Source organism: Serinus canaria, chromosome 13, assembly GCF_022539315.1.
Source record: "Serinus canaria isolate serCan28SL12 chromosome 13, serCan2020, whole genome shotgun sequence".
NCBI classification, from domain to species: domain Eukaryota; kingdom Metazoa; phylum Chordata; class Aves; order Passeriformes; family Fringillidae; genus Serinus; species Serinus canaria.
The window spans coordinates 12,125,396-12,137,896 of NC_066327.1; the positions used below are offsets into that span (position 1 = coordinate 12,125,396).

General features: G+C 46.9%; 1 protein-coding gene across 2 annotated transcripts in view; it reads right to left on the bottom strand.

The window, feature by feature from the left end:
- Positions 1-342: 342 nt before the first annotated feature.
- The window catches only part of GLRA1 (glycine receptor alpha 1), a 36,383-nt gene continuing 24,224 nt past the window's right edge, over positions 343-12,501 (bottom strand). Inside the window, exons 4-9 of one of the 2 annotated variants that reach the window (XM_018915690.2) lie at positions 8,559-8,782; positions 6,246-6,328; positions 5,465-5,602; positions 4,515-4,729; positions 3,782-3,928; positions 343-657 (exon numbers count right to left, since the gene is read on the bottom strand). In XM_018915690.2, the coding sequence (XP_018771235.1) occupies positions 343-657; positions 3,782-3,928; positions 4,515-4,729; positions 5,465-5,602; positions 6,246-6,328; positions 8,559-8,782 (1,122 nt within the window). The remainder of the gene's footprint in view (positions 658-3,781; positions 3,929-4,514; positions 4,730-5,464; positions 5,603-6,245; positions 6,329-8,558; positions 8,783-12,501) is intronic. The other variant, XM_030229280.2, reaches the window with a different exon arrangement.

Genomic DNA, 12,501 nt, shown 5'->3' on the forward strand with positions numbered 1-12,501 from the left:
TGTTGGTCTTTTTTTTTTCTTTTGTTTTCTTTTTGCATTATAATTAAGCATGAATATATATTACTATATTACATTGCTTGGATTGCTGGAGCAATCCACATCTTCCTATGCTGTAAAACTAACTCCCACCCTGCGCTCCCCAGATCAAGAGCTTCTTTTCTCCTCCCTGTGCCAGACACCCTCAGTTCACATGATTAAAAGTCCCTCCAGCCCCCCTCCCCTCCCCCTTTTTTTTTGTTTTTTTTTAGTAGATATTGCCGCATTCTTAAATTCATGCATTGCTGCATTGCTATTGCACATATATAAAGGATTGCTCGCTCCCTCCCGGCTGCTCCCCTCCCCTCACTGGTTGTGCACATCCTCTCTGCGGACTATCTTGTAGATGATCCAGTAGAAGATGTTGAAGATGAGGAAGGCCATGGGGAAGCCGATGCGGGAGATCTTGTCGATCTTCTTGGCTCTCTGGATGAAGAGCTTCCTCATCTCCTCAGGCGAGCGGGACGGCGGCGGCACCGGGTTGGCCGTGTTGTTGTTGTTGGCTCCCTTGACAGAGATGCCATCCTTGGCTTGTAGGCAAGCTGGCCCCATCCCGTAGGCGGTGAAGTTGAATCTGCCTTCACCAGCTTCGTCCTCCTGGAACAGATTGAGCATGGGACTCTACTTAAAATGAGATATAGACAGTGCACCCTCGCTATAAGGCTCTCCGCTGACAGTGTCCTGCTCTGCACGGGAAAGATGCTCCCACCGTGCCCCAGCACCCTTGGGCAAACCCCCTGCTCTTGGGAGATCAGCCTTATAGAGGGGTGCCAGCTGTGTGATGCACAGATGCAAATCAGGGGATCCAGGCACCCCGTGGAGAACAGGACTGACTTCCACCCCGTGGAGGTCTTTGACCTATTGGAGGGTTTGTGGCACTGCTTTCATTTTTCCAATTGCATCCCCTGTTTTGCTTCTGCCTCTCCCTACCCCCACCCACCTCCTATCAGCACCTTCTTTGCTTTGCCTTTGCAGTTTTAGCTTGCCCAGAAGGAGTGGGCTCCATGTAACTCACGTAGCCAAAGCTGCAGCTGCTTCCTACAGAGTTACATGGATGTGCAGGAGCCAGGAGCTGTCCAGGAAAAGAGCTCTGCAGGCAGCGTGCAACCAGCCTGCCCACGGCACCCCACAGCCACCCCCAGGAGCCAACTTTTAGGTGAGGAACTTCTGTGGGCCAATGGTAAGACATGGCTGCTTGTGGTAATGCCAGTTATTGAGAAAAAATATAATTTGTGTTCTAATCTAAAGGCAAATGGTGTTGCTGTTTGGGGTTTTTTTTGTGAAAGCTTTGCTGGAATTCCAGAGTGATTTAGCCCTATTTTATTAAACACAGGGATGTAATGACAGGTAAAACTAAGTTTGGTCCAAGTTATTTAAGCAGTGATTTGCAGAGGCAGAGTCAGAATCTGAAGTCTCTTGACTTCAGGTCACCAAGGCTAATTGTAGAGCAGTGGCACTAATTAATCATTATCAGAGGCTGATCCATGCTGTGTCCCCCAACACTGACCTTGCAGCCCCCTCCCTTGTAGCTGCCTGTCCACTGTGCCCTGCTGCCCCTTCCCCTGTCCTTTGAAGAGAGTGCCTTTTCTGGATGGCCCCTGCATCCCATGGGCAGCTGCATGGGATGAGGAGCAGGACACACAGGACACTGCCATATCCAAACAAAACAAAACTACCCAAATAAAATCAGCATCTGGCTTTCTGTGATACTCAGAGCTGATGGACCTTCTCATCACGTCTGTAATGCAGGGGTTCAGGTAAAACTGCCTCTGCTCTTTTCTCATTGCACAAACAAACATGTCTGGCTAAACCACTCGATCCTTAATTTACTGAATTTTTAATCTTTTCACTGCTGAGGGCTCACTGGCTGTGGCTGTGTTTTGGTGAGTGGTGTACTGGGGTTAGAGAAGACAATAGTGCCTTTTTCAAGGTGCCATGTCAAAGGAGAAAGGCAAAGATCACCAGCCACACTGGGAAGTGTTTCCAAATACACTCTTTGAGGGTCTGATGATGGTGTCATGTTAACCAGACTGGTCTATACCACTGCATCATCTCACTGTTTTTTAGCCTGGTGTGTCATGCCTAAACCAGTCAGAGCTACCCAGACAAGTCAGGACATCAGGACAGAGCAATTAGTGCCTCTGGCAGCTGCATTGGACCATTTACATATTAGCAGTCAGCTTAGTTTTCTGATGAGTCTGCAAACCTTGTTCATTCAGCTTTTGCAAGTGTTTTTGTATATACTTTGCTCCAATTAAATAGCTGTGAGATTGAGCAGGGACTGTGCTAACAGCCTTGTGTTCAGTGGAACAGCTCTGGCAAATATCTCTTAAACTCGTCCGTGTATTAGTGGCTTTCTTTTCCTTCTTACTGTTTTATCAACAGACTAATTTGCATACAATAGCACAGATCCAGAGATGGGATGCCTGAATCCAGATGAAGAGATAAATGCACTATGGAGGCACCCACGTGGGTGGGTTAAGCTCTGCCTCTGTTCAGCTGCATCTTCTGAACCAAAGCTTTGTTGATTTTGGGATGGCAGAGCCATGTTCTGGTCAAACAAAATCTGTGGGTGCTGAGTCTCATCTGTAACTTCTTTTCCCTTGCATTTGTCCAACATTTTTCATCCCTGGTCCTGACTGGGTTGGGCACAAATGAACAATGATCTCCTGTTTTGCAGATAGGACAACTGAAGCAGAGAGAGACAAATCTAAAAATGCAGGGATTCCTGCTCCTCAGCCCCCACTTCCTCCTGGAATGGAAGCAGTTCTGCAAGCATTCACTGTGAACAGCTGCAGGACAGGTTGGACCCCGGGAAAGACTTTCAGTGTCTGGGACAGTGAAACGATGGAATGGGAGAAGGTTTCTGGATGGGATGGATCATGGAAAGTAGATAAAAACCTATGAGGAATATTTAAGGCAGACCTTGGTAGTCACCTATTGGCTTGCTTGAGATTTGCATCAGCAAAATTGTCTTTGTTTTTTCTCTCCTAGAAAATGTATTGGATTTTAATGCTCTCCTGAGGGCAGCCTCTCAGGCCTGGGGCTGAAATTTTGCTAACCCCTTTCCTGATTCTACCAGTTATATAGGGACAATTCTTAACTGCCTCTGGCCTTGTGATCACAGCCACCTTTGTGTTTCTTTCTAATGTGAGGTGAAGTCTTTGCTGTTGGAGCCCAGGCTGGGGAGCTGTCAGAGCTGCGTTCATGCTCAGATTGGGATTGGGATCAGCCACGGCAGGTAAGCATGGAGCAGGCTAAGGCTCAGAATAAAGCTCTTTCCTTCCAGGAGGAACTTGCAGTCAGTCTGACAAGCAGATGCTTTTGAACATGGAGATGGCAGAGACAAAAGAGGTGTCACTTACCTCTGGGCTACTGCAGGCTGTTGTGTTGGGGGTGCTGCTCTCTGACAGACACCCCTCACACCTCCCTGCCTGCCTCCCCCAGCCCTGGCTGCAGCTTCTGGGGAGGAGAACTCACACCAGAACATTGCCGTGTGACACTTGTCCTGTTGAGAACAACCCTTTTGGCTGAGCTAGCAAAACCCAGCTTGCTGGACTCCTGGGGTCAGCAGGCTGTTAGAACAGGCACAATCCATTGAGGCAGCTCTGCTTTTTGGTGTGTGAGCCTCCTTAACATCTGACCAGACACTGGGGACCTCCCTGGGGGCTAGTGGCTTGGATCAGTTGACCATGGTGTTCTGCTGGGACAGATTTCACTGTGTCCTTCATGCTTTATGTATTACCTTATGATGCCTCCTCTTCCTTCTGAACCTGAGCAGCTCTTTGTGCTGCCGAGACACGAAGTTGACGGCAGCGTATTCCAGAAGGGCAGAGAACACAAACAGCAAGCACACGGCCATCCAGATGTCTATGGCCTTCACATAGGACACCTAGGAGTCAGAAAAAGAGACAGAAATGGGGTGGCTTCCTTACCCAAATGCATTTTCACTTGGTGTTTTATGTGGCTGACATCTGTACTCGGACACAGAATCATGCTCATTTAATGTCAATGTGTTATCAGGCCACTGAAACTCCTCACGGGCTCTTAAGTAGCAATAATTCCACAGCTTTTAATTTATTCAGGCCTTGATTGTGGTTGTTTATATGCAAGGAAAACAGTATTCCACCATACCAGAAGACCTTCATAAAGGGAAATTCAGTATTGTTATAAAGTAGGATGGTCAAATGACTAAAAAGCCAAAATGTAGAGTGCACATCCATGTGTGATTGTTGCAGGGCTTTGTAAAGTACAGAGCTCCTGGTTACTGGGAGTTGTGGTGAGTGCTGAATCTGAGGGGAAGCTTTGCTGCTAGTCATAGAGAATATAAAATATTTTCAGGATGGGGCTGGAATTTGCTCTGTTTGTCCTTACACAGGAATTGTGCAAAGGCAGCAGGAGGATCTGTGTAGGGATTTCCTGAGGTGCTGTCCCCAAAAGGGGCACGAATTCCCTGGTGTTCCAAGGGTGTTCCCTACCTTGGGCAGTGAGGCTCGGGAGCCAGAGCTCTGCGTGGTCATGGTGAGCACGGTGGTGATGCCCAGGCCCACACGGGCAGGTGCAGCATCCATGTTGATCCAGAAGGAGATCCAGGACAGAATGACAATGAGAAGGCTGGGGATGTACATCTGGATCAAGTAATAGCCCATCTGCCTCTCCAGGTGGAAACGAGCTTCTATACAGGTGAACTTGCCTGAGGAGGATGGGAGACACAGGGGAGGTTGTTGGGAAGGCACAGTGAGCCTCCTGTTCTCAGCCAGTGTCTAGGGATTCTCCTTTTCCTTGCTTTGCCTAAACCAGAGTCTTGTTAGGGGAGGAAATGAACAGCTGTTGCCCAGGGCATGTAGTGATAGGACAAAGGGGAATGGCTTCAAACTGAAAGAGAGAAGGTTTAGATTAAATATTAGGAAGAAATTCTTCCCTGTGAGTGTGGGGAGGCCCTGGCACAGGTTGCTCAGAGAAGCTGTAGCTGCCCAATCCCTGGAAGTGTTCAAGGCCACGTTGGACAGGGCTTGGAGCAACCTGGGATAGTGAAAAGTGTCCCTACCCATGGCAGGGGGTTGGAAAAATATGGTCTTTAACCATATGGATTCTTTATGGATTCTATGAACATTAACATAGCAAAGAAAACCTTTTGGCAGTATGTCCTTTGTCAATTTGTTAAATTTCAAAGACAAAAGAAGGTTCTAGGAGAGAAGATCCCAACCAGACACCCTTGAATTGATGCAGTTGTTACCAGGGACAAGAGGGTTTTGCAAATTTATGTCCATTAGCTTTTCATTTTCTGTATATGTTTCCACATGTCTGTTATCTCTGGAAGTGTAGGACAAGGCCAGAGTGCCATCAGAGAGAGCAAGGGACTCTGGCAAATGCAGAGTCCTGAATTCCTCTCCACTGAACCCCTCAGGTAAGGGTTAACAGCACTGACCTGTGTTGTAGTGCTTTGTGCAGTATCTCAAGTCTTTTTCTTCTTTGAGGATAAACTGAGGCAATGTCAGCCCATCAGCAACTTGCACTGCTCCTTTTTCTTGCCACTCAAATATGAGATCATTCATTGTGTAGCCAACTGTTGAGAGGAAGGGACAATTGTCACATGAATCACATTAAATACTGATCTGGAAAGGGACAGTGTTGCAGAAGAGAGCTTGGAGGCGGGGGGGCATCCTGGCCTTCCTTGACAGTGCTGTCATGAATGGGATTTGGGTTGAGGCAAAACTGCTTGTTCATGGTAAGAGCCAGGGCAACCACCTCCAGTGGAGCTGCAATGGATTTTCTGCAATAAATAACATTTTTTTTCTTGAATTTGCCTTGCTGAACTGTTTTCTACTGTTTCCAACTCGACTGCTTTCTCTGGAAGAAGCTCATCATCTTTCCCTCCTTTGGGATAAGCAACATGTACAAGTGGCAGATGTTCATCCAGAGAGAAAAAATCCCACTTGCAGCTGAAAGCACTTTCACCTCTCCTGCAGAGTGAAAGGCCAGTGTAAACATGAGCAAGCCAGGGCTCCTCACATGGGATCTTTTGAGGTTTGGCTTCTCTAGCAAATGCCACGTGGGCTGAATGAATGGAAAATCCTAAGCAAGAGGTTCTCCAGCAAGCCTCCAGTGAAGGCTGGGCTGGGGATGGGCTGCAGCTGGGAAGGGAGATGGCAGGGGAGAGCAGCAGGGAAAAGAGGCTGTCTCCTCTCTGAAATGTGCACAGGACTCACAGCTCTCCAGCTGCATGATGCACGTCTGGACGTCCATGGGGAAGTTCTTCAGGTCCATGGGGCAGGCCAGAGTCAGCGTGATCCTGAGGAGAGAGGAGAGCACAGGGAATGGCAAACAGTGGCACTGCTGGGGGCTGAGCTGGGGGATGACAGATCATCCACCTCTTCCTGCTTGTGCTCCCACTCTGGGGCTGGACAGCATCAGAACTGCTGAACATTTGGGTCTGTGAGCCCATTCCCGGCAGAGCCTGCTGCTGATTTCATTGCAGTCTGTTTGAGACTCTGTGCAGCAGAGCTCCCTCACAAACTGCTCTGCTGCTTTTCCTGTCCTGCCTCAGGTTCACAGCAGGCTGGGTTAGCAGAAAGCCCAAGCCCACTCTCTGGAACCCCCAGAGGCATTTCTAGAGACTGGCACTCTTTGTAAATCTCTGAAAAGAACACTTGTGTGTGATAAAAAAACCACCAAAAAGAAGTTTGATCAAGATCATATGTTTTTTTGTGGGGAAAGAAATACTTCAGTGGAATTTTCTGCAGGGAAAATGCCTTGTGCTAAGCCAATATGAACTCCTGTACCTTCTTGAATTCCTGCAGAGCCCTTGAGACCTCTATTTCTTTCTCCATTTTCCACTAGGTGCAGGCTGCATTTTCTGTGTTATATTGCTGTGCTGCCCTGTACCATGATCTATGCTTAAAATGTTTGGTTGGTTCAGCAAGCTGATACTAAATGATTTCCTACAGATAGTTAGACTTGAGTTATTTGGTTTGATAATGTTGAAAATGCTGTTCCCTGAAGTGTTTAGGGTTTTCAGCTTTTTGCCTTGATGTAGAAATAGCAGAATTACCCAGAGGACAGAAACTGAATTTTTCTATCATCAGACCTACAAGAAACTTATCAGGATGGAAAGAAACTTTAATTTAAAATCTTATGTTGTTAGAAATTCTCAGCTTGAGTTTGGAGGCATGTTGGGACAGAAGATGTGACAAAGTCCACCTTCTTATAAATGCCTTGCCTGGAGTTTGATTATTGCTAGTAGTAGCAAAGAACCAGTTAGAAAATGGCACAGCACCTCACAGAGATTTTTCTTTTTAAAGGCAAAGACTATTTCTCCTTCTTCAAACTCTTTGAATTTACAGTGTGCTCTTCTTTCTTTTTAATTTTCACCGGAAAATGTACTTATAAAGAAACCTATACTTTCATTCAGAGATGAGTGAGGTAGGAAAGTTGTTATTTTTAAACAAGAATTGAAATATTTTCAGGTTTTTGCCTTGAACATGGTGATTTTTCCACATTCCCTGCTGAGTCATTGCTCTGTTGGCAGAGCAGCCCCAGGGCTGGGGCACCCTGTGCCCCTCTGTGCCCCTGCAGATCCCCCTGGAACAGGACTCTGTGCCAGGCTCACTGCCAAGCTGCTGCTGTTAGTTTTGCTCCCTGCCTGGTTTTTATAATGAAGAACTGTGAGGTTTGCCCATTCAGCCCACACATGTAGCAATTCTCTTATTGTTTTGGCCATCAGGGAGCTGGGCTGGTCTGTGGGCTGGAACCACCTTGGTGTTTGATGGAGGCCATCTACTTTGCAGCATTAAGCTGTTTATTTCCCATTTTACAGCTCCACACTGCTCGTCCTTCCCATTGCTGCCACTGGGAGCTGCAGTGTGAGATGGGGTGTGTAGGCAAATTTACATTTTACATGAGGTGAAAAGGTTTTCAATATAGAGTTAAAGCTTCCCAGTCTAAGCCTGCAAAGTTCAATCTTAATTTCACTGGTTTAAAATAAAGTGTGAATGGGGTTGGAAGTGAAGGTGGGGATAAGACTGATTTCCTCTGGGAAATTCAGTGCAATTAGTTCAGTTTTACTGATGGACTCTTGGATCTAGCAATGAAGGGATAACTGGGGACAACTTGGCTGAGACAAAGCCATGGGGCTCTACTTAGCATTTTCTATGATTTTTACTTTTTTTTTGGTCAGGAAATGCTGCAGCTTTGAAAACAGAGTGTTCATGAGCTTCTACTGGCTTTCACACAGCACAGCTGGTTTTTAGGCTTGCACTAACATAAGATATCTGAAGTAATTTTACATTAAGGATGTTAAGGAACCTACTCCAAGTAGAAGTCCTTGAACTGAAAGAGGTAAAGATGAGTTAAATTCCATCCCAGACCAATCCTCTGTTTCAATAGGTTTTAGCAGAGGTCCCTTCCCACCACATTGCTTCATCACTGCTAATTGAATGATCTCACACCTTAAAAACCCCCTAAATTTCTCTTTTCCATCAGCAAGCCCAAAGGCTTGGATGGCCTCGGTGGAGTCACCTCACCTGATGCTGTAGAGGACGTTGCCGTTCCGGGAGATCCTCAGCAGCTTGTTGTCCGTGGTAATCTCATGGAAATGGGCCCCTTTCTCGTTAGCAAAGAACAGGTCAGGCTTCCAGATGGAGTCCAGCATGGAGGGGTCCAGGTCCAGGGAGTCGTCGGGGTACTCGTTGTAGGCCAGCCGGGGGTCGTTCCACTGCTGCCGCAGGAAGATGTTCACCCTGTAGTCCTGCACACAGACACACAGCAGAGCTCAGGGCAGCCTCAGGGTGCTGGCAGATGGGGAGCACACTATAAAATCATTCTAAAATGAGCCAGACTATGTCCAGGCCTGCGGTTCCCAAGCTATGCCATGTGGTTTTGGTATTATTCCTCAAGGAACTGTTATTAATTTTTAGCTTCGTAGCTTACAGCTATGGCATAGCATGAGCAGCTGCCTGTCCCTGCATTCCTCTGTTACAGCAATTGTCAGCTGTGTGGGAAGGGCCAGGACCTCTCTGTCTGGACCCTGGGGATGCAGAGAAAAGGAGCAGATGTGGAGAGCAGAATGGTCACTGTCAGCAGGAGGATGTTCCAGAGGAGTAAGTGGGGAAAGAAACTGAAACCAGCTTCCTTCAGTGATGAACTGTCCCATATTGTGGCTATCTGTAGTTCCCCCAGCACTGGGAAAGGAAAAGGCAGAGTGAGACAGATTGTCCATGAAAGAGAAATTCCCTGTGTGTCTGCTAATACAGGGATAACTCAGATGAGCTGATGGGAGCAGCTGTCCTTGGTTAGAGTTTATGAGCAGGAGAGGGATATGCATGAAGTCTGCTCTCCTAATCCTGAGCATTCTGGGTTCCCCTCTCTACTGTCAAAATGCCATAAAGGCAACAGATTATTTTGGGTGACCATCTTCCTTAACTGAAGGTAGTCCCTCAGCACTATGCAAAATTATACTTGCTTGATAACCACGAGTCTTACAGCTCCCCTAAGTTCCCCAGGTCAAGGCTGGCTGCTGAGGCTGAGTTCAGGCACTACTGGAAAATTAGGGGCAGTTTCTCTTCTCCCTGTCTGGCCAACAGCTTCCCATGCTCCTTTTCTTCTGACTTTCACATAAGAAAGTGAGCCAACAAATTGAAATAGGGAGAGGATGTGCCAGCTATCAGGAGAGGGATGAAAGCTCCACAACCATAAATTAATTGACATTTTCTAAGTATAGAGGCAGACTGCGTCTGAAGAGCAGCATATAATGAACCAATTCCACTGCCCAGGCCCAAATGAATAGTCCTTCTCATGATTAAGGGTTTATTTGCTGCATTTCTAATATAAATGTACTTTGAAGACTTTTATTAGGACACAGTTAATGGAGGGTGTCTGATGTGCTTGCTGGTGTCTGCTACCTGCTGCAGGTCCCTGGTGAGAGGCTCCCCTCACTCTGCCACCAGCTCTGGAGAACACAGAGCTCTGGAGCTGGAGGGTGCCTTTATAGGAGAGACTTTCTGATGCTGCTGCCTCAAGAGCTCATTTGACTCTGAGCCTCTAGCCTCTTGTCCAGGAGGACATGACTCCTGTGGTGTCCAGTGGCACTGGAGGTTTGGGAGAGGATGTTGCAATAAGGTAGAAAAATCACAAAAAAAGGTTTCATAAAATCAAGCCTGCTCTCCTGGATTCAGTGGCTGGCCTTGTCAAAGTCAGCATTTTGCAAGTTCTCCATGTGAAAGCAATCCTGGTGTGAGCAATTTGTTAACATAATCTATTCCTGGGTAAAAACAACCAGCACCTTTATAAACTGTTTTTAAACCATTAGATAGAAAAATGAAAACTATCTCTTATGAAAAACTTTCCCTGCACATACCCACTGGGAGTTTGAGTGACCAATGAATACAGGATAACAACTTGTTACTAACCAATAAAAGTAATTGGCAAGAAAACTACTGACCAACTGGAGTCCCACACTGTCTGTGAAACTGTATAAAAAGAAGTTATTTGAATAAAGAATAGCCTTTTTCCACATGAAGAAAATGGAGTCCCACGTGGTTTATTCCCATAAGAGGATTGTGTTGGGTGCTCTGTGTTTTGGACTAGGCACTTCCTAGCCAAGCACATGGTCTGGAGCCTGTTTCAGGCCACTTGGTGCCATCTGCACCCTCAGAGCACAGGAGCTGCTAATGACATTAATGATTGTGACAACAGCAAATGAACCACGGGCTTGACGCTGAAAGGAGCAGACCTCTGAACACAAAAAAGAGTTCCAACACTCTTTCCTTCTGCTGATATTCCAAGTGTCACCTTCACGAGTCCTAGTGCATCCCTCTGACTTAATTATTCATCTCTGTCGACCCTGGATAACGTGTCTGGAGGAAATGTGAATAGCTGGGGACAGCTGGGGACCAGGGTCTCAGCACAGGGCCAGCCCATCACTGCAGCCTGGAAAAGGAAAGGAGCCATGAATTCCCACTTTCCACAGCAGGCAGCAGCTCCCAGAAATACCTGTGTATTTTCAATTCTCCCTTTTCTGTGCATCAAGATCTGCAGCCATTGCAGTCAGGGGAAATCAATGTCACTGACCTAATAGGTAGAAAGCAAAAGGTTGTTTTGCTTATTCAGCTACAAATAAGCTGGATGCTAGCAGGTCAGCTCCAGTTTGGGACTTCTGTCATGTACAACACAAATTAAACTCATGTTTGGAAGAAACTTCAGCGGTAGCTGCCCAGAAGTGTGCTCAGCCTGATGGAGCAGTAGAAGGGGGGAGGGAATGGAGCCAATTTCCCTCCAACAGCCTGAGTTACTGCGGGTAAGCTTTGTTGATGGAGAAAATTCACTGCTTCAGCTCCAAAACTTGCCAAAAGGACAGGAAAGGGTGAGACAGGAGGTGTTGGATGGTTCCTGCGGCCACCACAGCAACAGACCACAGGCAGAATGATTTCCATTGTCTTTGTAACCACGAGGAGGCATCTTAATTAAACACTTGTGGGCCAAATGAAAATTGACTTCTCACAGTGGGTGGCTGTGAGAAGGCCCCTCCTAGCTCACCTCTAGAGTGACAGTGTCCTGTCCTCAGGTCCTGCTGAGAACAGCCCTGGGGCACCTTGTCAATGTGTGGTGGGAGAAACTGCACCACCTCCACCCCAGGGATGTGCAGCAGTGTGGGGAGTAGGTCTGGTTTGTTTTCCTGTGTTCCTCCTCTGGAGACAAGTGTTTGCTGTGGGTATTTTTTGTTTTGGAATACAGAAAACAAGGCATTTATGTTGTGGTATAAAAAGGGCAAGGACGAAGGAATATGAAACATGCTCTGCATGCAATTCTCTGGCTTTGCCATTTCAGGGCATTAATATTTTACCTCTGTGTGTGCATTTATGCAGATCTTCTACTCAGGGAGTTTACTCCACAGACCTGGCCTGCTCACTGAGAATGTGGTTTTCTCCCAGACCCTTCTGCCCTTATGTCATTGCACTGCAGTGTTGAAGGCACTGAGCAGCCTTTTAGGTTCCTTGTGTCGAGCCTCATTTGAACATCAATGTAAAGCCAAGCACTGTGACTGCAGACTGGACATGACACTGCCTGAGGAGCCAGCAGAAGGCATGGAGAGCAGTCAGGGTATGTCTGTGCTGTGACACAGGCTAAGAGAAGGGTTACAGTGCTCTGTACCAGCTGAGCATCCTCTGTGCTGAAAGCTTTGTCCTCAGCATTGCAGTCAGGCTGAGGTGATGAGCCAAGCAACACTCACTCCTTGGCTACCTGGAGATATGCAGCATTTCTCCTGGATGCTGTATAGGAGATCTTAATTAGCATCCCCAAGAAGTCACAGTTATTCCTAAGTGATGGACAGCATTGGCAAATTTCTGATGTGAACTTTCAAGCAAAGAAAGAAGAGATTTGACTGGGGCTGTAAACTTGGCAAAAAAATAAAAAATCTCTTTCTCCATATCCTTCTTATCCCTCACATTCCTCATTTGTGTGCCCATC